At 40.3% G+C, this 27,415-nt stretch overlaps 1 protein-coding gene across 1 annotated transcript; it reads right to left on the minus strand.

Annotated features, from left to right (window-relative positions):
• Positions 1 to 273: 273 nt before the first annotated feature.
• Positions 274 to 25,960, minus strand: kdm4ab (lysine (K)-specific demethylase 4A, genome duplicate b). Its single transcript, XM_053486405.1, has 22 exons — positions 25,834 to 25,960; positions 24,367 to 24,525; positions 23,535 to 23,710; positions 23,338 to 23,452; positions 22,940 to 23,133; positions 22,794 to 22,843; positions 21,976 to 22,079; positions 21,678 to 21,815; positions 21,359 to 21,579; positions 21,108 to 21,262; positions 20,004 to 20,446; positions 18,556 to 18,664; positions 16,910 to 17,094; positions 14,863 to 15,052; positions 13,975 to 14,051; positions 11,648 to 11,703; positions 9,680 to 9,788; positions 9,334 to 9,522; positions 6,003 to 6,173; positions 5,799 to 5,918; positions 2,984 to 3,076; positions 274 to 2,870 (listed from the first exon to the last, which is right to left on the minus strand). The coding sequence occupies exons 2-22, from the start codon at positions 24,499 to 24,501 to the stop codon at positions 2,730 to 2,732; spliced, it is 3,171 nt and encodes a 1,056-aa protein (XP_053342380.1). The 5' UTR covers positions 24,502 to 24,525; positions 25,834 to 25,960; the 3' UTR covers positions 274 to 2,729.
• Between the last annotated feature and the right edge of the window lie 1,455 nt (positions 25,961 to 27,415).

A 27,415-nucleotide genomic window follows, 5' to 3' on the forward strand; every position in this document is an offset into this window, starting at 1 on the left:
ACCATTTAAGTGTGACAAATATGCAAAAAAAAAAAAAAAATGGCAGGTAGGGACAAACTTTTTTTTACAGAACTTGTAAACTTTGAAAACGTCTATCTGGAGACGAAGTGAAAAAAAATGAGATAAAGGTATAAATCAAAACATTATCTGAGGTGTATTTCAGCTGAAGCATCCACACACGTTCAGAAAAGCTCTAAAACTTGACTTCACTTGTTAAAGGAGCACTCGGGACCTTTACGCTGTACAAGCTAAGAGAAATGACACAAAACAGGATCGAAATCAAGCTGCTTTAATGAAGAAAGGAAGCAGTCGTGAGTTTACAACGAGTAGAACCACATCGTCTCTAAACGGAGACAACGGAGAAAGATTTGTGTCTTATTAATTACACACAACCAATTCACGTGTGTGTGTTCGTGTGTGTGGGGTTGATTGAGGAGAAACGGTCAGTAAGTGCATCCGTCTGTGGGTTTTTTTTTTTTTTTTTTTTAGTTTTTTTAACCTGCCAATATTCTTTCCTAACTATCGACAGAGTAAAAAGAGTAGAAAAACTGGAAAGAAACAAAAATATTAAATCACACCATTCGCAAAAAAAAGCAAAACATATAAATACATTTCTTTTTTACAAACAAAAAAAAATTCTAAAAATGTGAGAACGTTCAGATGATAACGAGAAACCATCAAAAACTAATCTGAGATATAAATTAAACATTTCGCCAGAATTTTTTTTTAATTCTAGAAAATAAGCGAGGGAGAGAGTACACGGCTGGAGCCTCAGAAAAATAAAAATAAACAAACAGAAATTCTCTATCTTTACAGTAGATTACACAGTGAACACACGCTATAATTCATCCTGCAGATTTAAATAACAAAACGTTAGCGAAAAAACAAAACAAAAAAACTGCATGAACGCCTGGCGTGAGCGAGACACGCCGTACGAGCACCGACATGGCTGATGGAGGGGAAACCGAAACAGATCGTTCCCCCCTCCCGTTATTTTAAATTCATCGCTAACTGAAGGTAGCGCCTTTAATGCATTCGCTTCGTGTCTGGAAATCCGGCTCACATCCGGCCATAAATAAACAATCAGTAAAGTAAGGAGTGTCGGAGAACGCTTTTCCACAGACGCGGCGCCGGAGTCCCACCTGAAGGCATTGTTTTACTTATATGATTTGATGTTGGCACAAAGGGGAGGGGATTTTTTTTGGAAGAGTGGAGTCTGGATGTTATGTTATATTATCATTATCATCATCATCATCATCATAGGAAAGATGGAACCATAACAAAAGTTCTAACTTCATAAGTTTGTTTAAACATCGCGTTTTGTGATCTACGTTAGTGACGCATCCCGTTTCCGTGCCTGATACGCAAGTTCATTTATTTTTTTAATTAGTGTGGATTAAAAGTCGAAAAAGAAAGAAAAGAAAAATGAGCATTTTAAACACATAACGTGCCTCATGATGACGCGTCGTCGCTCAAACGTAACCCGATAACTACAGCACGCGGTTCCGAACCGCACCGCATCCCGCCGCTCCGTACACACGCCGGCCCGAAATGAACGAGCGCGCGATATTAAACTGAAAGCGAAGTTCAGCTGACTAACGTGTAGCCACTTTTTAGTGCGTGGTTTGACTCAAACTGGGTTTGATTTGATTTTTCTTGTCTTGAATTTCAGGCGAATGTGAGTGAAGCTACTTTAAGTAGCTGCTGTACGACCATGAAGACGTGCTTTGCTCCAAGCGTTGTTGTTGTTTTTATTCCAACAACAACAACAAAAAAAACGGTACAGAATTTTTTAATTGTTGTGATGCTACAGCTGAACGGAAAGAATGCTACCTAATTCAAACCTCTGCTAACATTTCCGCATATAATGATGATGAAACCTTACGTGAAAGGTTACCTTATAAACGCTTCGTAGCTTAAAGCGTTTGTTCTCAGACAGAAATTCTATGATCACTCTTTAGGAAAAATAACTTTACAGCAGAATTTATTAACGAGGTTTCTCATCATCTCTTCTGGGCGTGGCCTGTCCCCGGTCATTTATTATTATTATTATTACGTTCCTAAGAGATAAGCCGAAGCTCAGAGCCTGTAGCATTGCAACATACCACATGTATTTAAAAAACGATTTAGATTGCGTTCAGACCTTACTAGCTTTTGGCGTAGGTGCTGATTAGCTAAGCGAGCTAAGCGACAGAGCTCCGCTACCCTCGTTCATTCTGAGATTCTTTTTCTTAATGTTTCTGTACACGTTTAATAACAGACGAGATCAGGAGAGACCCACAGTCACACGTTATCACATCTATTCCTGAGGAATCTCTAGAGATCTGATTATTGCACGGAATCGTACCGAACAGGGAATAAACTGGAAACGTTGGTTAATGCTGAAGTAGGAATACCGCGCGTACAACCTGATGGAGCGCTAGCTCTAGCGTACGCCTCGTTTTATTCGTATTGCTTAAAGCCCTAAATTAACCACAGCGGCACCGTGTCAGTGGAAAAATGGAGAACGAGAGGATTAAGGAGCTCTGATGTGGTTTCAGAGAAGAAGAAAGAAAAAAAAACACACAAACCCTGTGATCACACACACCCGAGCGCTCTTACACACGACATGGACGTCGTGTTTAGAGGTCTTGATTACAGGAAGAACAAAACGGACCAAAAAAAACAAACAAACAACAACAAAAAAAAACTTCAGCGGGGTGTGACGGGTCCTCCAGAGCGCGGTGACGTCACTCCATGATGGCTCTGTAGATGGACGGTTCGATGTAGTCCTCTCTGTAGCGCGAGTTGATGAAGCGCTGCCTCTTCGAGTCCTGTTTGACTTCCTTCTCCACGAAGACTCCTTTAAAGCGCATATCCGAGGCCACGGACTGGGAGGGGGATGAGGGGGGGGGGGCGTATTGGGGCACGAGAACATGGATCGATTAAAGGCACTCGAAAATGCGCATGAATAATGAATGAGTGCAGCGGCATTTTTACTCACCAGCCGTGCTTTTACACGCTTGGGCAGGTCCTCATCCAGACAGTACACTTCCTCCCGCTTGACCGTCAGCTGAGACTCGTCCTCGAACTCCAACTGAAGAGAGAGAGAGAGAGAGAGAGAGAGAGAGAGAGAGAGAGAGAGAGTAGGATATCCTCTTAGTATTTCAGAACTGTATTTCTTTAAATCATATCCATAAACTTCCTGTTTTCTGATTGGTCAGAACAGAGGCGGTGATTAATTTTATGTAAAAACGCCCATCAGTAGTGAAACTACTAATTATATATTCTAATATATTTTCGCTTCTAAAGCAAAACCTCTTTCACAAGGTCTTCTGCAAGAAGAGATTAATTTATGTAAAGCGTAAGGAACGAGTCTTCAGTGTCGGTGCTGTGTACCAGTCAAAGCTGTAACCGGAAGTTTTTCCACGCCGTCAGGAGATAAAAAATAATAAAAATAAAAAAAAAGGTAACGCAGCATAAGATTTAACGCCTAATCGAATTGAAAATGCATTCAGGAGTTTGTATTTGTACGTGAAAATATAAGTGTAAACTTATCATGATGATGTCGATGTTGTGTGATTCAGTGTGTTTTTTTTTTTTTAAATCAGCACTTATTGCATCACGTATCTCCGTAGTCTCCATCACGATCCATTTAAAATTACACCGAAGAAAACATAAAAAAAAAAAAAAAAAAAAAATATATATATATATATATATATATATATATATATAAATTAAAAACACAAGAGCAATTTTCTTTGGGGGATAAAAGGCAAGCACCCTGCGCCATCACCACCCGGGCCCACCAGAAAGATGGCGGGCACACACATTTAAAAGGGGACGTACCAATACAAATATGACTAAATTTTAGAAAAAAAAATCCTTAGGAAAAGAAATCGAGCCCTGACACACTATGACGACATGAGGGTGATGTCACAGAGCTCGGGCTCTAAAGATTTACTAATCGAGATAACAGTGAATTATTTTAGCTTTTGTTTCTAGATTCCGTTTTATTCTAAAAGGCACAGAGAGATACCCTGAGAGGCCGAAAATAAATCTTTCACACACACACACGAAACACACCATTTCTGCCTCACATCCGGACTCAGTTACAGATTAATCCAAGTCAGGTTAGCACATAAAAAAATAAAATGAATAAATAAAATAATCAACATTTATGTTATTTTTTGTTTTTTAAATTGTTGTGTATTAATAAAACATTACAGGATATGCTGACGTCACACCGTGTGGTCCCCGGTGATATCCATCTCTAATATCTAAACTCCTTGAACTCAAAAAGTTAAATTTAAATATAGTTATAATACACACACAAAAAACGCCTTCACCCTGATCGCTCTTGCCCTGTTCCTAGCTGTTTAAGGATTTTACCTTATATGGAGTTTTGTGGGCGTCGCTATATGCAAAAGAGCTGTTTTAGGGACGTGCTTTAGACTTTAAAGCTGATTAACCTTTAAGTATTTAAAAAAAAGAATTTAATTAAATAAAAATTTATAATAAATAAAATTAAAATCTTTAGAAAATCCGGCAAAAAGTTTAATAAAGTTCAGATTATGCAAACATTTATAAACCACTTTATTTAAATAATGTATGATATTTGACCAGAGAGACGAGACTCGTATCGGTTTTTCAGTTTTCGATATGATGCCGAAACCTCGAGTATCAAATGGTGTCGATGGAGTTTAAAATGCTTTGGAATTATTTAGGGCTGCAACAACGAATCGATTAAATCGATTACTACAAGAGTTGTCAACGAATTTCATAATCGATTCGTTGTTGCGTGACGTGGAGACATTTGGTTATTTAAAGGAAAAAAAAAACAATTTAGCTGAGCGCGGAGCGGAGTGAACACACTCGGTCTCTCTCGCGCACTGATGCTAGCAGAGTTCAGCGCCTCATAGACAGAGCGGAGCAAAAATAAAAAAAAAATTGTAATAAAAACCGAGCGGAGGCAGAGAAATCTGTGCGACCCAAGTCATTTCACACTAAATAAACAGAACTGCAAAATATGCCAAACCATGGCATGGCACGGGAGCTCCACGGCAATGATCCAGAACCTGAAACGCAAACATGTTGGAGTGTTTGATGAGGAGGGAGTTCAAGAGCAGGTAAGTCACTACATAATCCTACTATTGTTCTGTTTTGAAGTGAGGAACGTAATGTCCCTGGTGCTGGTGTTTATATATTTGGCAGATGTAAAGCATACATGTCTATGCTTTTTGTATTAGTCCATTTTTATTTTATTATTATTATTATTATAATAACAGCTGAAGGAGCAACATGTTTGGGCATGAATTTTAGTGATGTTTTTGAACGAAGGGTTGGAACTGAATGCTTTTCTTGTTTTTTATTCGATTCATTGATTAATAGAAAAAAAATAATTGACAGATTAATCGATTATTAAAAATAATCATTAGATGCAGCCCTAGAATTATTTAACTGAAAAAGAAAGTACATTAAAGTAATATTTACGCTTAAGGTTTACAAGAAAAATGAGAATTATAAAATAAGAAATTTCTTGTGAAAGAGTAATGTGTAAAGTGCAATGAAAAATGTATTTATTTATTTTTCTTAAGTTTTAGTTTATTCCTGTTAGCTTTATCACATTTGAGGAGGTGTGTGTGTGTGTGTGTGCGCTGTTGTGTAACCACAGTGGGGCAGAGGAATGAAATGGAGTGTGTCCTTCTGGAGGTGAATGAACAAGTGAAGGGGCAGAAAGGGAACATTTCAACAACTACACACACACAGACACACACGCACACAGACATAAACACAAATGCACAAAGTGTGTGTCTGACCTGGTACATGGGGATGATGTGAGCCGCTACGAACTTGCCTCCGTAGATCAGGCCGTCTGTCCAGTGCACCTGCACCACTTCGCCCTCTGCTGGGGGCCCGAGTCGTACGCAGTCTCTGTTCTGTAAGAAACAAAAGACAGGTTTATAAAAAAATTAAAAATAAAAACCGCTGCCTGGGACACGCCTCGGCGCAGCTTTACGCACCACGATGTCCTCTGGGAAGAGGTTGTCGCTGAACGAGCCGTCGTCGAAGATGACCTCGTAGAAGGTTGCTTTGGTGAGCTCCACCACCTCGCAGTGGTAGTACCGGCCGTTTTTGTGCTTGCAGATGACCTTCTGTCCCTCCACCAGCTCCCGCAGAGACGACCGGTTACGCTGAGGAGGGAAAAAAATATCAACACTCTTCAACTACTAAAAACATCAGATCACTTTTAAGCTTTGATCTTCAGACACACACACACACACACTCACAAAGCTCTCCATAGCATCTTATGTATTAAGTATCATCAAGAAGAATAAAACTGAATTAGCTGACAGAGAATCCTGGGATCATTACTATTACATTATCATCCCTATTATATTATCACTATTATATTATTATTACTGATATTTAGCTACTGGAGGTGGAGTCGTGTCTAACTGAACTTCTCCTGGTTGCTCTGTGGATCCTCCAGTCTGAGAAAGCTTGATTAGGGGTCACGTGTCTCGAGTGTCTTTCCTCCAGGTCCACGTCTCACCTGTACAGGTTCGACCTGAGGATGGTGGACACGTGAGATGTTCTTCATCCTCCTGCAGATGCACCCTGGACAACAATGTCCTAGCAGTTTAAGGATTTTACCTTATGTGGAGCTTTGTGGGCGTCGCCAAATGTAAATGCTTTGGGATTTACGGCTAATCAGCTTGCGCGCTAATACGAAGAAACTCCGTTGCTGAATTTTGCTTGGGTTCGACTCGCAAACATTTACGCATGACTTTATTAATGGCTGTATGATTTGATAATTAAGATAAAACATTACTAGATTTCATTTTATGATACTAAATCTTCAGGTATCACCTGGTTACTGATCATTACACGGCTTTTGTTAAAAAAAAATTTTTTAAGGCCAAAGGCTCCTTTCTTAGGTTTCTGTTGGTAAACAGTCGAGTAATTGAGCTTCGTTACCGTACAGAATAAAAATATTGTTTTAAATTACTTGCCAGTTTTGTTTAAAATTGTATCCAATTCTAATAAACAAAAATCTGATAGTTGTGGAATCGCAATACAGATCAAATCACACGTAAGTATTTTAATAATACCGTATCGTGTCGTCCCTCTGTGATTCCCGTCGCTAATATCTTCTTGAACTCAAAATCAAAATTTTACTCCACGACAGCCAGTAAAAACACTTACTATGACCGTCAGTGACCCCGAAAATCCATTAAAGCAGACGAGCCTTTAGCAATGTTTAATAAACCGTTAAATTATTTTAAAAAAAATAGTTTATTTATTTATTTATTTTTTATTTATAAATGTATTAGGTGTTTTGCTCTCAATCAGGTTTTAGACTGGTACAATTACAGTCTGCTTACAGGGGAAAATTAAATTAACGGTAAAAATAATTACAAAGAAAATATGTTTTAAATATTAATAATTAAAATAGAAACATCGCCCGAGCGTCACAATATTTTTTTCCAAAAATTTGGTAAATTTTCTCATCTGTTGAATTTAATTATAAAACTCTAAAATACTTTGAAATAATTAAAAAAAAATAATAATTATTAATTTTTCTTCAGTAATTCAAGACTCAATAAAACAAATCATCAGTCACTTTTAAACAAAAACCCAAACCATTTCACAAACCCATCTTTTTTTTAGCGGGGTAACGTGACGCACTAGCAACTACTTTGATGCAGCAAAACTGACACGCCTTCGAGATAATGAGGAGTTTGTTATTATCGCGCCTCTTATCCACGTACGCAGCTGGCGGGAGAATGAGCACATACAGTGACCAGGAGATAGCGTGTGGGGACGTGTCTTTGGTTTGGTTTACAAGGATAAACAACAGAGACGGATACACACACGTTTCACAAAGTCAAAGCAAACTTTACAACAGTGAAACTCTTAGGCTTTACAAACTCAGAGCTTCAGCCATCACGCAGACGGAAAAAAAATTAATAAAAAGGAAAGTAGCCGCGTGATGAGATGCAAGCGTCTGCGAATAAAAGGTTATAAAGCTAAAATGTGAAGTTCTGGCCCGAGGTGGCCCTTGTGTAAACGATGCTGGCGAACACACACACACACACACACACACACACGCCAGCGGCAGGATTACTGCGCTACGGCAGGTCTGACACAGGGTGGAGTCGCTCAGGTAGCTCTTATCTGTCTTCACACCGCAGCGTTCTGGCGTGTCCACACTGGAGCTGAAAATTCTGAAATGCTTTACTTCTAATATTTTTTTTTTTTAAGATCATGCAGTTTACTTTTTCGATTAGGCTGGCAAATAAATAAATAATAATAAAAAAAAATTAATAAAAATAAAAAAAAGAGAGAAAAAGCCAGTAAAAACGACTACGTGACTGTGACGTCCTGAACGGTCAAAACGGTCATTTATACCCTCACGAATAAATGACGATTTGAAAAATTTTACACAGAAAATAAATAAAAGTAAACCGAAAATAAAAATTATTAGTCGTAATATTAATCAAACTTAAAGTCATTCCCATCGTCTACATTGGTCAAAAGTCAGACTCTCTAAGATTAAAACTGATATAGACACCACATGTGACCGATGCAGGCAGGCTCCTGCAACTCTGCTGCATATGTTCTGGACTTGTCCAAGACTCTACATGTTCTGGACCAATTTTTTTGAGACTTTTTCTGGAAGATTTGGAGAGACAGTAGAGCCAACTCCATTTGTTGCATTGTTTGGTGTGCTTCAGAAAACACCAGTTTTAACCAAAGGGAAATTAAAATATTGGCCTCCTGTTCCCTTTTGGCTAGGAGATTAATTTTGACTAAATGGAAAGATGCTGATCCACCAACATTTAGCCACTGGATAAGGGAAGTGATGTACTGTCTTAAACTGGAGAACATTAGGTATAGAGTTAGAGGGTCTACTGGCACATTTTATAGTATTTGGCAGCCTTTCTCAACTTATGCTGAGGGCATGAACGCAGATAATACTGTACTGTAAAGAAAATGTGTGTAAAGATTAATTATTATTATTTTATTTTTATAAACATCTGATTGTTATGGCATCCTTGTGTTTGCGTCGAGGGGGTCAAAAAACACCCATTCGCCCTTTTTTACATACATGACCTCAGATGGGGGGAGAGAGAGAGAGAGAGAGAGCGCGAGAGATTGAGCCCCTCCCACTTGTTGGTTAATTTTACATTCTTGGCTCCTGGAAACTTAGTACTTTCAGTTTGTAGTTTTTAATCACAGGGGGCGTGGCTAAATTAAAACCTGACGAATCAAAACAGTTAATTGTATATTAACCACAGAAGACTGTTGTAGATCTGAATCAGGAGGACGAGAGCGTGGGAGCGTTACCTCCATGTTCACACCTCCTTTGTGTCTCCAGCAGGTGAAGAAGACGACGAAGGGCCAGTCGTCCGGGTGCATGTGGACGCCGGCCGCCTGAGCACACGTGGGGTGGAAGGAGGACGAGCAGCGGCCGTGTGAACACTGCACGCAGCATCCGGACGCCCGCTTCATCTGCTTCCGACAGTACTGACACTTCTGCACAACAGAAACATCACTCAGGACTACGGGAGTGTTTACTTTATGTTCTTATGTTAAAGAGATGATGAGGGTGCAGACGTCTGTCTTTATGTTCCTAATGAGTTAGGATGTACAGGGCAAGATCTCACACACACACACACACACACACACTTACCAGTTTAAATCTCTGCAGTGGAATAGCGTTGAGATCGACCGGCCGGCGCTCGGCGATGTTCACAAACCTGGCTTCTAAAACCGCTACTGCACAAAACACATGCACCCATCTACACACACACACACACACACACACCACAAATCAGTTCCACCTACTAACAAGTTAACCATTCTGCCAGTTTCTATGGTGTGTTGCATAACTATTGGCACCCCTACTCCATTATTACATATATAATGTATTACTTTTTTACAAGTTTTTGTTGGATGCGTCATGGCGATCCACATCTTCATGTGCTGGAAAAATTCTTAAACGTAGTTACGACTAGCAGGTTCGCGAGTCACATGACATTAACAGGAAATGAGAGTAGTGTTAAACTCTTAGCGGTAAAGGTGAGGGGGAGAATAAACCACAACCCTGAGAGACTCCTGAGAACTTCCGGGTTCCGGGGTCGACTCCCAAATAGCGTTAAATGGAAAGCTAGTGCACTATGTAGAGTGTACAATCACCCTTGTTCCACACTAAGTAAAGTGCCCTTGTGTTTGGGATTCAGCCTTGTGTTAGACGCGAGTTAGCTTTGTAGCTAAGCGTTAGCCGTGAACAGAACGACACGGACGATTCAGAGGTGATTCAGAGGGATTTGGAAGTGATTAGTGCAGAGACGGCGTGTTGTTTAAGACGCCATAACGTTATCAGATGTGTGTTCTTACTGAAAGTGCTTCTGTGACTGGGTGTGAATGTGGGTTTAGTCAGACAGCTGCTCTCTCCTCAGTACTGCGGACCGTACAGACCTACTCTCACCCACGCTGAGACACACAGTTAGGCCTTGTTCACACGGGCGTTAAAATAGAGCGTTTTTTTTCCGTTCCTAGTGCCCGGTGAGCGCGGATCAAGCGCATAGTGTTTTCTACACATAGGAGTCAATGAGAGTGTTCACACAGGCTATGGTGACGTGCGTTTGTCCGGCTGCGCGTTTATACGGCATTAAAAAAACGTTGCATGCAGCTTTTTCTTGCCGTTCAAAACCCAACGAACGCAAGGAAAACGCTTCTAGTTTGTTTTCTGCGCGTTCATTTTACGCTTCGGAGGACCGGATATATCCCATGATCCTACATGCTATACATAGGGAAATGCGGAAAAGAGCAAAATAAAATAAAATAATTGTTAAAAAACGTACGCGGAAATTTTCGCATGTTTTTTTAAACCACAAAAAAACTTCCTTTAATCCGGCGTTGTGCAGTCAGAGTGTGAACCCGGTAGCGGCGGGCTTTCATATCCAGTTCCCGACACACTGCCCCCACAGGTTAACACACAAACTACAGTTGGGGCTGCAGGGTGACGTCAGACAGACAAACGAACGCCGGTGTAGAAGTCAATCAAGCGCCACTACCAAACACAACATAAACGTCTAGGACGTTCAGAGCGCGTTCGTTTATCCGAAAACTTAACGCCCGTGTGAACAAAGCCTTAGTGTCATTAACCACTGGACAACACCTGGGACACGCCCACTCATATCGTCACAGTGCTGTTATTGTCTATTATCATCACACCTCTTATAGGACGCTGTCGGTTATCGCAGGTCTGTCTGTAGAGATCCACAGACAATCGTGATAGACCAGAAAAATTAAATAAAAAATAAAAAATGTGGGAACTGGGCTTTAGTGTAAAGATTTGGAAAATGTTTCGCCATAAATCCAGGAATGTTATGGAAGATGAAAAATATTTCATAAGTAAATAATAAACAAAAATTATACTGGATGAAACCTCTCACACACACACACACGTGTGTGTATGTGTTTCCAAAGTCTGCTTATCACATTCCTACATCAGTTGAGTTAAGCGCTATTACTGGATCTATTACTTGCACATTTTTTCCTCTGGGTCGTTTCTTATCGTTTCTGAAGCTCGCATGCATTCGACTAAAAATAACTTTCTGGGAAGGTTGCCATGATGGCCGCCGGCGCTACTCACTTGTCATTGTTGGCTCTTTGCAGCGCTCCTCCTCTTAAAGCACACAAACAACAGTCCTGTGGGGGTCAAGAGAAAGAGAGCGAGAAAGAGTGAGATCCTAAACCTAAAACACACACACACACACACACACACACTGCATCACTCCGAGTTAATGGCCTCCTGTATCGAGACCCTCTTCCTGTCCTGCTTTTAGTTAAGTCTATACACTTGGAAAAAAAAGATTTTTTTTTTTCTTGGTTTAATTTCCAATAATTCAGAAAACTTTATCTTCTCGATGGTAAAATATTTAAAAGGTTAGTGTTACACACCAGATGACATGTAATAATAATAATAAAAATAATAATAAGCTGGTGTTTGCACTTTCACATCCTGTGGCCTCACAATTTAACCAAACCGCATGCATTTACTACCGAAGAACACAGGTTTTCATATCGCACCCAGTCTCTGCTTCCCCTCGACCCTCTGTTCACACCCACTTCTGCTTTTTATGATTAAGACAGAAAAAAGGAAAAAGAAACAAAAGGGGGAAATACAAACAAAAACACACACACAAACCCCCTAATGTATTCGAGCTGAAAGCAGTCCTGTTAAGAGTCGACTCTCAAGTGGTTCGGCCGGCTTTTTGTTTTGTTTTTTTGGTTTGTTTTCTGAGATCAATAGTTTCGAGACGCCTCGACTCACTGTGCAAAATTACTTTGGATATCAGATCGATTCTACTTGCATTCAATTGATCAAAGTCCCATCTCTCTCTCTCTCTCTCTCTCACACACACACAACAAAAATACATGAAATAAAATTATTCACATATCGGGGAGGGGGGGGGGGGATGATCTAATCCTGTGACAAAGTACAACATTTCTAAATACATAATTTATTGTTTTTTTTATTTGTTCAACAGATTTAAACAAGTACAAAATATGCGTATGTATATATTAACACACTTACGTTTATCAGGTGTTTCCCCACACAGAGTGTACGCAGATATTTACCCACCCTTTTTATGAACATGCCCGGGAGAACGATGTCATGCCGTAAAAATATTAATAAATAAATAACTGGAAGGGCGTACTGATGGTGTCAGATGGTGCACAGTTTCGCACGGTCACCGGACCGGAAAAAAAAAGAAAAAAAAAAAAACCCCAAAAAAACTTAGCGGCACGGGTATGTGCGGCAAAACATCGCTGATCAGTGACTGCTTAAATAAAAAAAACAACAAAACACGCTTAAAGGGAGGTCAACAGAAGAGGCTGCGCTTTTGGGTGTTCTGATGCGTCTGGTAGAAGAGAAGTTATCATCACGTTTTAAATGTGCTGCTGAAACATGATGATGTCGAAGTAAAAAATTAGAAAGCCTTTAAAGCTTTTTAAGCATTTAAAAAAAATAATAATAAAAAAACATATATATATATATATAGAGAGAGAGAGAGAGAGAGAGAGAGAGAGCACATTCTTACCCATTTTTAAAAAAATATATTGGTTTTTTTATGCATTAATGTTTTTTTTTATACATGCGCTATACTGCCAAAAGTATTCGCTCACCTGAACACTAAAAAAAATAAAAAATTGTTCCCACAAAGTTGGAAGCATGAAATTGGCCAAAATGTCTTGGTATGATGAACTCTCTGTGTGTGTGTGTGTGTGTGTGTGTGTGTGTGTGTGTGTGTTTAGGAGGTTCAGAGCCCGTATTGGACGCCCTGTTCCATAATGAAGATCTTTGCATCAAAGACACATCCTCAGGCTGGAGCACTCGGGCAGGAACACAGAACTCCATTCAGTCAAACTTTCAGTCAAAATAATTTATTACCTATGATTATGGAATCAACTAAGAAAAGAGACAACACAACCTTCAAATTAATAAAAAATATTGATAAAATAATTTATGACAAAAGAAAACAGCACTGGCCTGTTTGCACAGAGGACTTGGACCAATAATAATATTAAACAAACATTATTAAATATTTTTATAGCCATAGAACGGAGACAAACTAACCTCCACATTCGCTTTTTAAGTTTTACTTTGAACGCTCGTCCCGTCGCCCTCCCTGTCGGTGTCTCTGTACTCACTAATGAGTTTTTTTCTTGAACACTTTGTGCTTTACAGGTAATCGACAGTCGGACGGCAGTTTCTGAAACTTTTCTGAATTTTTGTTTAGCTCGGTTTTTACTTAAATTATAAAAACAATTCTGATGTTTTATATGCGAAATCAATTTTACTTACTGAATTACCTTAAAAAAATAACGCCAAAAACAGAGCAGATGTGCAAGTCACGCTGTTCACGTTTTACGGGAACAATGATGTGTTGTTGTTGATGATGATGTCACCCTCACCTGAGTAAAAGCGTTAGCCTCGCAGCGTGAACACCTCCATCCGTCCAGATTGCTGTCTCGAGACACTCCGTAGCAACCTGAGGATTACAGAGTTCACCCTTAATCCCAAACCTTCATTTAGTAATAGTCCTGTTTAAAGGGCTGAAATACTGATCACAAAACTCACGGGTCACAGAGAGAAAAAAAGAAAAAAAAAGAAACATTGTCTATGTGTTTATGTGTGTTTTTAATAAATTAATTTGACAGTGAATTCATTTGTGTTTTACTTTAGCACATTTACATAACGTTAGCTTTTTAGCTTAGAATCAAATAAATTTCAAAGAATACGCAGTGTTTTGTCAGCGTTGTGGACTTGGCGCTAAACGGATAAACGCTTGAGAGAGTACAGTGTACAGGTTTAATACAAACTCTGTGGATTGGAAAGAGAAAGTGTTACACTCGGACCATGAGAGACTCGAATGAGCACAGGCACGAACGCACGTAGGCATTAAATCCACAGTGGGAAAAACCTTACATCAGCTCCCTGCGGTTCATTAGCTGCCTCAAAACACCTGAGCACGCAGACAAATCATATCCGACAGGAAAATATTTTGAGAGACGCGTCCCGTGCCATAACACATGTTTGTGCAGAAGTTGTTGTTTTTTTTAATAAATTATTTTAAAATATTTTAAAAGAAAAAAAAAAAAAAAGGGATTAGACCATGACAACGCAAAAATGTTATCGAAATCTTAATCTTGTTTTAACTGAACTGGCGTCCTTCGATAGTGGATTGTGATTGGTCAGAAGACGAGATGTTTACATCATCTACTGACAGGTGAGGTGTACAGGTGATGTCGGTGATGAACGTGTGTGTGTGTGTGTGTGAGAACGGTGGTGGCGACACTTACTGGTGTGTACGCGCACGCAGCACTGAGAACAGCTGACCAGACGACTGGTGCCGTCCTCGTCCAGGTTGGGCGTGGACAGCTCTCCGTCTGAACTTCCCGTGAAGCACATCTCCGGGATCAGGGGCCGCGTCCTCAGCTTCTCCTCTCGGACAGGTACGGAGGTTCCCTGAATCAAAGTTCTCAGCTCACTCTGGGGGGTGACCGGAGATGGACACAGGAATGGCGTTAACACACACACACTTTTTTTTTTTACACTAGTTTGTTTCATTTTTGATGATACACTTTATTTCTTTAGCAGCAACATTACCAAACCCTGAACAAATTAGTCCAATACAGTGGAAAACAGCTCAGAGACAGAATGGCGTCCAGGATTCCCCTCGCGATTTAAAGGCGTAGAGACAATGTAATACTGTTACATTTGTCATGTAAGATTTATTTCCTCAGGCACGACTACAGTTTTTAGCCACATGATGGAAAAAGGAACAAAGATTTTGTGAAATGGATTGGTATGCTTCACATTGTATATTCATATCAAAGGCGTATAAAACTCACTCTGTCCGACTTAAGAACAAATCCAACTTACGAACAGCTCCCGGGAACGGCACTTGTGCTTGAACTTGAGATCCGTGTGGTTACTGGGGACGGGTCCACTTTACCATAAATACGGTCCTGTCCTTGGCTGATAGAGACAGCTGTTCTTGGAGGAATCGTGACTTCAATCACTCGATAGTTCAGGATTGGAGTTTCCTACAGTCCACCTGAGTCTCCAATAACGAACTAGACACCATTTTAACTTAAACACATTTCCTGCTATACTAAAACTTCCAGTCTCACACAGTATGAGTGCAGATCAATCCATGCTATCTGTTATCACCCAGATGAGGATGGGTTCCCTTTTGACTCTGGTTCCTCTCAAGGTTTCTTCCTATTACCATCTCAGGGAGTTTTTCCTTGCTACTGTTGTCGTCGTCCTCTGCTTGTCCATCAGGGACTATCTGATCATTTTGATTTATACACGTTCACATCTTATATAAACTTAAATAATTCTTTTGATTGTGTAAAGCTGCTTTGCGACAATGTGATTTGTTAAAAGCGCTATACAAATAAAATTGAATTGTACTGAACTTGTTCGTAAGTCGGCGACCTTTACAGTTTATTCATCAAATATCCGATTGCTGCAGCATTATGCCTTAGAGCAGGGATAGATCAATGGTTAAAGGCATTGGACTATGGTCCTGAAGGTTCCAGGTTCAAATCCCCCACCACCACCAAGTTGCACCTGTTGGGCCCTTGAACAACACTCAGTTGCTCAGATGTATAATGAGATAAAAATGTAAGTCTCTCTGGACAAATGGCATAAATGTAAATGAACTGTATTGTACATGATCAAATACATGTCTTATCAACCTCCTGGGACGCCATGTCTTCATATGGAGACATTACTACTTTTTAGGTTCGCTGTGTAGACCTGTGTCCTCATTTAGGAGACACTTTATAGCATCATCTAATGGTAGTAAAAGCACAACACACTAATTAGTAGAAACACCAGAGAGTGTTAAACTCAGTTTCCTGTAAAATGCATGTGGACTTAAAGCTCGGGTCTTAGGAGTGTTTTAAGAATCCGATATCTGCTTCAATGGGACAGATACTGAGGGGTATTTGTTCGAGTTTTAATCATACTGTATCAGATTAAATTGTCATCAAATATGGATTTTTTTCTTACAAATTGATTCATCAATTAAACAAACATCAGATTCGAATCAATGCTGTCAATTTACAGTCAGTGATGATGAGTCTGATGTTCAATACTGACTCAGCCATCCTCTATCTGATTTTGCGGTTTCTGAATTTGTTGTTAGAAATCATATCGCTCCGATTCAGTGCCGTCATTAAACCACGACTTGCTGCCTTATGAATCATTTCACAGACGACTTTGTGGTATCACTGAACCTCAGATGGTTTGTTTTATGAATCATACCATCATCAAACCTTTTGATTTGGATTAAGCTCAGGCTGTGTGTGTGTGCGCGCGCCTGTCTTGTCGTACCCGCTCGTAGGTGTGAAAGAGGCTGCACACGGCGCAGTACGGCGGCTGCAGACCCACGCGCCGGTTGAACTCCCGCTCCACTTTGATGCTGCGCAGGATCCGTTTCTGCCACAGGGGCATGAAGAGCTGCGCCCAGGGGTCCGATTCCTGAGAGTCCATCTCGATTTCCACCTGCTCCTGAAACTCTGCGCACACACACACAATTAACAATTTAAAAAAAAAAAAAAAAAAAAAAGGATACATTTCCAGTATATTGCAGCGTTTCAGATCCATGAACATAGAGGATGTCGCCGGAAATAACAACTATTAAAATATTAATGACGTAAATCACCAGGGATCACGATACCCCGGGGCCGATTCGATTTGTATCGCCATTTTATAAATACTAATATTTTATATGTATACACAGTGAAACCTCGGATTACGAGTAACACAGTTTGCGAGCATTCCGCAAGACGAGCAAAGATTTTGAATAAATTGACTTGGAAAAGGAACAAGTCTTAGTTTACAAGCACCGAATATCATGCATCACGCATTCGCTTCTTGTTTTGACGCCGAGCGTCACGTGATCACAACGGAGCCAACGTTTTTTCTCTCTTTCACGCTGTGGAATTGTGGGTAATCGTCTCCCCTGCTGGGTCTTAGTGCTCGTCTCTTACTGTATAATCAACATCCGTGCACGTGTGTACTGTTTATTATAACACTGTGACCACGTGTGTGTGTAAAACATATTTTATTTTGTGTTTGTAAGCGCGTGTGTACGGCGCGTGTAAAAGCAAAAGAAAGTCTCATTAGAGGTTAAAAATCCATTCTTCCTCAGCCTGTCATGTGTGCGCGCGCGTAATTTGACACCATGCCGATTCACACACACTCTCTCTCTCGCCTTTAGTGTGTGTGAAGCAGAGAGGGCATGCGCACGCACACGCACACACACACACAGTGCAGGTTAATTTGTTTTATTTTTTAACTTTATTTACTTATTTTTTGTATTAATTATTTTTACGTATTTATATTTTGGGCTGTGGAATGAATAATTTGAGTTTCGTAATTTCTTAAGGGAACATTTTAATTTACGAGTGTTTTGGAATACGAGCTTGCTTCCAGAACGAATTATGCTCGTAATCCAAGGCTCCACTGTACATCTATATCTCTAAATATCTCTCTCTCTATAGAACTTCATGCGAACAAAGGGGCCGGCATAGCTAGCATACACACACACACACACACACAGTGTTTGGTTGTTTTGTTAACATACTTTAGCATTAAAAAAATATATATATATTTTAGGATATTCCAAACATGAGAGGGTTAAAGTGGGGGGGTGGGGGGGGTCGTTTCCAGGTGTCCTAGCTCGGTGTTCTGATTTGTGCAAACACAATTCTGCCAAGTGCAGTTTGTTTGAAGCTAGACTTGTTTTTAAAAGTAAAAAAAATAATTAAATAAATCACGGACACCAGAAAGCTCGATCTGAGCTGGAACATTAATACACACACACACACACACACACACACACACACACACACACGTTAAGACTTAAAATATGCTTCTTCTTAAACAAGTTAATATCTCATCTTTAATACTCCACTTCGTTAGCTCTATAGACGATAACGAGCCTCTTAAAAAGCGGAAGAGTACTGAAGTGTAACCTTCGTCACTGGAGCTGTCTCTGAGCAGCGGGTGGAGCTGGGGCAGCGTGCTGAGGGGCTGGTGCTTCCTCTTCACGCTCTTGTTCTCTTTCTCATCTTCAATTTCCTCCTGCGGTTGGGGACAGGGGGGACCGGGGGGGGTGGGAACAAAAACAAAACCATCGGCTTTAACATTTAAACAAATTGTCTACACCGGATAGAGTTATCTGAGAGTAAAAACAGGACGAGGAAAGAAAACAATAGTTTCCTATTTCTTTCCAGATAGGAAAGAAAGTGATAGTTATGTGGAGTATCACATGACGGTTGCGTGCTCCTGGTTCTCCTTCCTCGCGTGTTAGCCGAGTTTATCTTTCCCGCGACTTCATATCCGTGTTTTTTACGAAGCAGGCCAACTCACCAAAAACAACACTTTGTTCTTGTTCATTTCGATTTAACTTAGAAACCTGATCTTGAACATTACTCCGTTACCGTAGCAACACTCATCATAATTATTTCTTACGTAAGATTTTATAGGCGCTATTTTATTTGCTCAATCAGCTAAATCTTACTAAGTCTTTACTGAGGGCCTGGGGAGAAACGTTAGACGACTGAAACATTTAATCAAACGATATTAAAGATTACTGACGCAGAGCCGTGTTTATTCCGTGCATTTCTTTAGCTCCGCCTCCTTACTTCTCGGCTCCTCCCTCCCTCTCGTTTCTAAACGCGACCACTGAAACCTACGGGTCATTAATTATACAACAACCATCACAGAAAGATTTAATTAAAAGGATACGACTATTTACTCGAGACTAATTATGTATGACTTTAATTAAATAAAAGATGATTAATTTAGTAACTGTGGCTCACACTTACTGTATCTTTTAAAGTAATTTGGAGCAGAAGAATTTTATTATGTTTCTTATGCAGAGCAAAAAACAGAACAAAAACCAACCAAAAAAACGACGGTAGAGGATAAGCCTCGTCCATGCAGACACTCCTTCGTTCTTCCTTAAAGGCTGTTTCGGGCTGAAGGAGGCGGGACGGAGGACTCGAGGATTTACAGAGACGCCGGTTTAAAGGGTTTTTGCAAGACGTCCCGAGTAAATATTTAAATTCAGGTTCAAATTGTTTGTTGCAAATTAGTGAAGATCAATTAATCCTGATATCTGGGATTTAGGAGTTGATGATAAGACGGAAAGCTCGAGGGTTTCACTTTAAATTTTGAAGTTATAGCAACATCTGGTGTTCACACCAGGGACTTCATTTTAAAACTATTTATATTTTAGATTTACAAAAGAATAAAAAAAATATATAGTAAAGCCACAAAAATTGTAAAATAAACATAAAATTAATATCAGCTTAATGATTTTATATTAAAAAGTATATAATTTATGATGAAATCATCAACACGTCCTTATAATCACAGAGTTCTCGCTATACACACGTTTTCCCCCTGCGCTCTTCACCTGGTGTGTGTCTGTGTGTTGGTGCTCCGGAGTTTCCGGGCTCGGGCTCAGCTCGGGTGTGGGTTCCGAGTCGGACTCCGAGTCGGACTTGATGAGGTCGGGGACCCTGGGGGGTTGGGGAGGTTTCCCGAGCGTGGCTTTAGCGGCGTAGGTGTGGACCTGCAGGGCGTCGGAGGGGCTCAGGGTCCTGTGGAACAGCAGGCTGGCCACCCCGGGCTTGGTGGAGGAGGTCCAGGGCAGGGCGGACAGGCAGTGGGGGGCCATGGGGACGGTGGCGATGGACAGGTGGCTTTTCCTCTGGGCCTGAGGACACACCAGGTCCGAGTCCGAGGTCACGCTGGCGTTCTCCGGTCTGACGCGGTCCATGCTGTCTGAACGTTCTCTGAGCTTCAGCCACTTCCTGTTGTCTGGAGGAGACTTTACACAAAACTCGCTGCTGCAGTCTGAAAGCACAACAACACAGTGCACATGATCAGGAGAGAGAGAAAGAGAGGGGGGGGGGGGAGAAAAACAGAGGTAAAAAAAGAGAGAGAAACAGACACAGGTAAACAGAAAAAGTGTAAAGAAAGACAGATAGACAAACACAAACATAAGCAAAAAGAAAAAAAGATATACAAAAAGAAAAAAAATCAAAGAGACAGAAACAAAGGGAGAGAAAACTTAACTGCATGAGAAAAGAGAGAGAAGGGGAAAAAAGAAAGAAAAAAAAAACAAGACAAATACAGGTAGACAGAGAAAGCGCAGAAAGACAGCCCAAGCTAGACAGACAGACAAAAAAAAAAATAGAGGGAGCGAGAATACAAAAATGAAAAGAAGAAGGAAACAGCCAGAGAAAAGAGTGAGAGACACACAGAGGGGAAAAAAAAACAAGATACACACAGGTAGACAGAGAAAGAGTGCAGAGAGACAGACCGAGCTAGACAGATTGATTATACATAGACAAACAGATAGGCAAAGAAAAAATTTATATAGATGAAGAGAGAAACAAAAACTGAGAGAAAAAAAAAAAAAAAAAAAACACCTTGGAGAGAGAAATACAGAAGACGATGAAAAAAGAAACAAACAGAGATCTGTAAGAGGACGAGAGGAGCGTAAGGGACAGACCAGTGTTGTCCCGGTTCTGGTGGGTCCGTGGAGAAAGCCGGTCCTTCTGCCCGGACTCAGAGTCGTCATGTGACGCGTCACTCTTTGGCAGAACGTCGTCCGGTACCTCCAAACACACGCGGTGCCTCTTAGTACCGATCCTCTGTTTGGCCACACTGAAAATATAATTCACCACAACAACGTTAAAGGACACGAACCCTGAACCTGGACAATAACTCGAGTCCTGAAATGAAGGCGGATTTTATCCCGACCTTTTTTTACTCGAGTCGTTCCTCTGGTTCTGTGCGTTGGGTTCTCGCTGGCCGAAGTTCCCTTTCTTGCCCCCCATGAACTCGGCCGCCTCCGGCGTAGGTTTGGTGTGATCGATGGGAGCGTTGTCCTTTCCCGCTAGCCACAGCTCGTAGCGCTCGGGCTGGAACTTCCTGACGAACACATCCATGGAGATCTTCACCATGTCCTTCCGACAGGAACACTGCACGCGGAACAGAAAGAGAGAGAGAGAGCGAGAGAGAGTCAGGAACAGAAAGAAGAAACAACACGAGGTAGAAACAGAAATAAACTCCGCCTCACCAGGATGGCCTGCTTTCCGTAATCGATCCACCGCTGCGTGGCGAAGTTGGTCGACTCGGCGCAGTTGAACCCGTGATTGAACCCGGCGTGGTAGCCGTACGGGAAAGTCACCATGAACTCCCCAGCTTCCTGAGTTATCTATAAAAAACAAACAAAAATGTCAAAGCTTGAGGTCGGAATCCTCACCCAAGACAAAAATCAGCACCCACAACCCCCACCCAGCGCCACAATCACCCCCACCCAGCGCCACAATCACCCCCACCCAGCGCCACAATCACCCCCACCCAGCGCTACTCACCTTTTCAAAAGGGATCCCAAACTTCCTTAAAATAGACGGTGAGATCAGGGTCATCTTGTGTCTGAGAAAAGCTTCGCAGTTCTGAGAACTTCCAGGAAAAAATCCTGCACAAAGATTTACAGGTTAGCGCTGTCTGCTCGATGGCGCCTCCAAGAGGTAACTGTGGAACTCTGCTTAAATTAAAATTACACAAACCGTCGATATGATAAAAGTAAGAGCAAATCTTATGCTGCATTGTGTTGTGGATCTTTCCATCCATTATTTATTTATTTATTTATTTTTATTTCTATAGAACAGAGAGCCATTTGTAGAAATTTTGTTCGCAGACAAAATCAGGCATCACTGCACGCATTAAACATGATAATAATAAACCATAACATATAAACATATAAACTGCAGTTCATGATTTATCCAGTAGGGGGATTAGAAATTCACTTCAAGTGAACTAAAAATTAGCCTGAGCGTATAGATATATAAAAAAAAATTATATAAAAAAAAGGGGGGGGGGGAATATTAATGAAATTTTTTTATCATCGCATAAACCGGAAGTCGACTGAAAACTAAACATAGCTAAGATACAACAAATGATGTGAAGTTTGTAAAAGTTTAATCGCCTGTTTTATTTTCAAAAACTCGCCTACGGTGTGAGCGTCGTTTGCACGAGACACGTGACAAGCTGACCTACACCACGAGGGGATCAGATCAATGATGGTTTTATGAAACATCATATAGCATGATTCAGGTCACATGACCATCTGCATTTGCATGAATCCCAAATCTTGAAATTTGGAAAAATAAATTTTAATCTCTGTGATTACCTTTAGCCAGTCGCTCCAGTCTCTTTCCGCTCTCCGGAGGCACCGTGTACCTTAAAAATAAACAGAACACATTAGAATAATAATTTAAAAACAATAATAATAATCACACGCCAATACGCGATTTTCTATAAAATCAGAAGGCGCACCATGACTTGGGTTCCCCGAAGTGAAGGTAGTTGATGCTGTAGAGGTCCATGTCCTCCGTGTGCCAGGCGAAGGTGGTCTTCCACATGCCGAAGTACAAGTAGGGTGTGTTCACGCCCTCGATAGTGATGCCGCTGTCGTGCTCCACCGTGTCCAGGATGGTGTTCAGGTGGCCCACGTTCCATTCGTCCACGTGCTGAAGTGAATGCAAATGTACAACCTTTATGATTTAACCATTCTCGCCTTTCCATCAGTAACCTATGGGGTAAACTCGACCAATCTGGCAACACCCCTTAAATTTCAGTCAGAGTTATGGAAATAGGTGCAAGTCTGACAAGGGCTCATAGGATAACACAAAAATAATAACAATAATAATAAGGAGGGGGAGGAGGTCACTCACGGGGTCGTAGAGCGTCCCGTTCACGTCGGCTCCGTAGATGGGAGGGTTAAAGGTCACGTTTTTCCAGTACTTCCTTTCGAGCTCTTCGAAGTCATTGTACCGAGGGCTGCAGAACCTAGCGTCGAGGAGAGAAGACGTTAAAAAGTGTAAGTTTGCGAGCGTCAGGGTCGAGCACGTTAGTGTCAACGCGGACTCACTTGTCGCTGTTGGCCGTTTTGCGGAACTCCTTCACCGTCATGGGCTTCTTCTGGATGTTGTACTGGGTAAACAGTCCGGACTGACCCGTCACTACCTGCTGGATCGGTGCCGGTATCAGCAGGTCATCGATGTCGTCGTACGAGCGTCTGGGCTTCCACTCCTTCGGGGGGACGACCTGTGGACGGCAGGCACTTAATCATGTCGTGCTGCTGGTAGATAAATTAAAGGGAGTCGAGGAAAATCGGTGTCACTGTCCTGTTACAAATAATGCATTTAATCCGCGAAACGTCAGAAACTGCAACAACATTTCACGTTCGACGCGGATGCTGTTAATTAGCTCACAAGCTTCCGTTCTGAGACTTCGCTAAAACCTGCAGCGTTTTTAATCAGGATTTACAAACTCGCTGGAACAAAACAGACATGATGTTAAAATTTTTTTTTTATTTTTTTATTGTCAATGTGCTTTATATATTTTTTTCGATAATTTTTTTTTCTCGTGCAGCATTAAATATCTCAGAGCGTATGTAAAAATCAATCATTCATTACATTTTTATACAAAAATTTAAGTAAACAGAATTCATCTATTACTAATTTAACAATAAAATAAAAAAAATTAAAAAAATTAAAATAAAAATTTTAAACATGTCTGTATATTGTGAAAATATTTTTACCTGCAATTTTGATTTATATGATCTCTTTTTGTTTTTAACCCTAATAAGTAAAGATTTTTGACATTTAAAACTTACTTTAAATTGACAATTAAACACTTAAATAGCTAATAATCCTTTTTTTCTTTGGGATTTCTCAGTAAGCTCTCACACCGTGGTGTACCTTGGCCAGGCCGGCTCGGTGCGCTCCCTGAGACTCCATATAGGCGATGTAGCGGCTGAAACTCTTAAACTCCTCCATGGTCGGGTAGAAGGTCATGATCCCCCTTGAGGAGGGAGACGGCGAGTCGGACGCCATTCTCGCTCCCGCGTGGGTCTGATCCTAGAGGGAGAGGAAAAAACAGAAAAATAATTTTTTATGATGATGATGATGATGATGATGACATTAGTCTTTCGGCTGCCCCCGTCGAGGGGTCGCTACAGCAGAATGTCTGATCCGCACAACAACTTGGCACAGGTTTTACCCCCTTCCTGATGTGACCCTCCCATTTTATCTGGGCTTGGGACCAGTGGCTTAAAAATCTGTATCAAATCAGATTTAAAAAGTTCAACATTTCAACATCAAGACTAAGTTATTATATAATTGTATTTTTTTGTGTTTAAGACAAGAAACTGATTTTATAAAATAAAAACATACTAATTTAACAAACATTCATATGTGTGCTATATTTTTTGTATTAAACAGATAAGAAGAATTAAATGTTAAAAAAACAAATTTACCTTCATAAAACACGTTTATTTTTCTTTCACATAATAATAATAAATTATTGTTCTTATTATTTTATTAATTTATTTTTTGTATTTAAAAGACAAGAGGAAATTAGAACTAAACAAAAAATTACTAAATTAACATTCACACAATGTGTTTTTTTGCAGGATAATACTAATAAATTATTACTACTATTATAATTATTACTATAGTATATTTTTTATATTTAAACAGACAAGAAGAAACAAATTTTAGAAAAACAAAAATGACAAATGTAACATTCACACAATATCGGTTTGTTTATTTTCTTTAATTTAAAAAAACGACTAAATAAATAAATAAATGTAAAATTTAAAAGTTAAAAAATTACAAATTATATTAAAAACATTAATATATTATAATATCTTTTGGTAAGAAATAATGCACTACACCACATCAAGGTGTATAATCAGCACGCACTCGCGGGCACGCGCACAGCTCTCGTAGCGTAACTTTAACAGCTCTGTGACACAACAAACCACGCCCCCACTGTAACCACGCCCACATCCATGGCATTCTGAACGCTGATTGGTCGGAACGGGCGTCTCTTTAAAAAGTCTGAACCGATAATGCTACCCAAGTTAGCTTGAAGGCTAGGCCATGATGTCCCGGAAATGGAAAAAGCTAACCCGACCAGCGGGCGATACTGTGTACAGATTAAAGGCCTGACAGTATGAAATAAAACGCAGACATAAAACAGAAAAGACTTTACAAGTTTGAATTGTAAACCGAGACCTAGCCTAGCTTTAACGCGCGCGACACTCTGTAGAGTTAGCATTCAGCTAGTTAGCGTTAGCATGCTCGGCTCCGCTGCGCTACAGTGGAGCAGAAAGCGCGCTGATTTCTCACACAGACACGCGGTTTAAGTGTAAAACTACTTACAGATGCTGTAGAATAGCCGGCGGGGGTTTTTCCCCCGGAGGCTGTAGCGGAGGTTCGGTCACTCAGCACCGGGACGCCTCACAGCCGAAACCCCTAACCTCCGTTAGCTCAGCACTGCGCATGCGCGCTGCCGATTTGTTTACTATGGTCCGGAGGAACCATAACCAATCACAGCGCAGTCACGTCCCAGGTTGCCAGATTGGGTATTTATAACAATAATAACCCCAAACTTCCTGGATTTATTTGTTTATTTATTTATTTGTTGTTTATTTCGTCATCACAATTTTTTTAAACGTTCCTACAATACTTATGAGATCATCTCCTCCTCTAACAACTGCATGTTCATTAGCTCTGAGCTTACAGCAGCATTAGGTTACATTTGAATTGGTTTATTCTGTTATTTTGTCTGTATTTTTGTCTTTGATAAAAAAATGTAATACAGATGAAATGGTTTTATGGGCGGCACCATGGCGTAGTGGTTAACGCTGTCGCCTTGCATCTTCAGGGGCCAAGGTTCGATTCCTTGGGTTCTGTGTGAGTGGAGTTTGCACGTTCTCCCCGTGCTTGCTGGGTTTCCTCCAGGAACTCCGGTTTCCTCCCACAGACCAAAGACATGTAGATTAGGCTAATTGGCGTTCCCAAAATATGAATGAGTGTCTGAGTGCATGTGCCTTGTGATGGATTGGCACCCTGTCCAGGTTGTACCCTGCCTCATGCCCTAAGACTCCTGGGATAGGCTCCAGGCCCTTAAATTGCCTGTAGTGTACACAGTATAAGGCAGTATAGCCTGTGAGAATAAAATAAGTAATCTCAGATAGATTTATATTATTAAGAATACTTTAAACATTTAATTTATTTTATAAATATTTAACCCCCTTAAAATGTATGAAAAAAGTTAGATTCCTTGTTTCAATCTTTTCCTGGAAATGTTATGAAAATAAGATTTAGTCTTTTGTGTGTGATGCAGTGATGCAGTTTGGTCGACTACAGTATCAACTCTCTTTCTCATTAAAAACAAATGATCAAACTAACTTGGGGAAAACAAATCACATAATTTGTCATCGGTTATAAGACCAAGAATTTTTCCCCGCTCCAAGTAAAATTTGTTTGTTTATGTGCCTTAACTGAAGGTTTATTTTTCACTTTTTGGGAAAAGAAAGATTTTACTGGACAAAAGAGGAACCATATATGGTAACTGACATTGATTTGAAACGTGAATTATAAAAAAAATCACTAAAGTAAAAAAAAAAAAAAAGTCTTGGGAAAAGCCTTGAAGTGTTTATGTTCCAGTATTTCACTGAGTGCCCAATAATAAAGGGTAAATAAAAATAAGAACCAATGGGTCAATATGAGACACATACTCTACTGTGACTTAGTGATAATCTAGAAGATTAAATGTCGGCTTTTACTTCCACTTTTGATTTTGTTTCCATATGAAATGAAGAACCACAAATGGAAGCAGTGACTCTATTTACAAACTCAATGAATAAAGGGAAGGAAAGACTTGACACCTGAACACTAAGATCCTGCGCTCTGATTGGTCAGTAGAAAAGGTGTTATTAAGGTAATAATTCTCAATAGC

This window comes from Clarias gariepinus, chromosome 25, assembly GCF_024256425.1.
Source record: "Clarias gariepinus isolate MV-2021 ecotype Netherlands chromosome 25, CGAR_prim_01v2, whole genome shotgun sequence".
NCBI lineage: Eukaryota > Metazoa > Chordata > Actinopteri > Siluriformes > Clariidae > Clarias > Clarias gariepinus.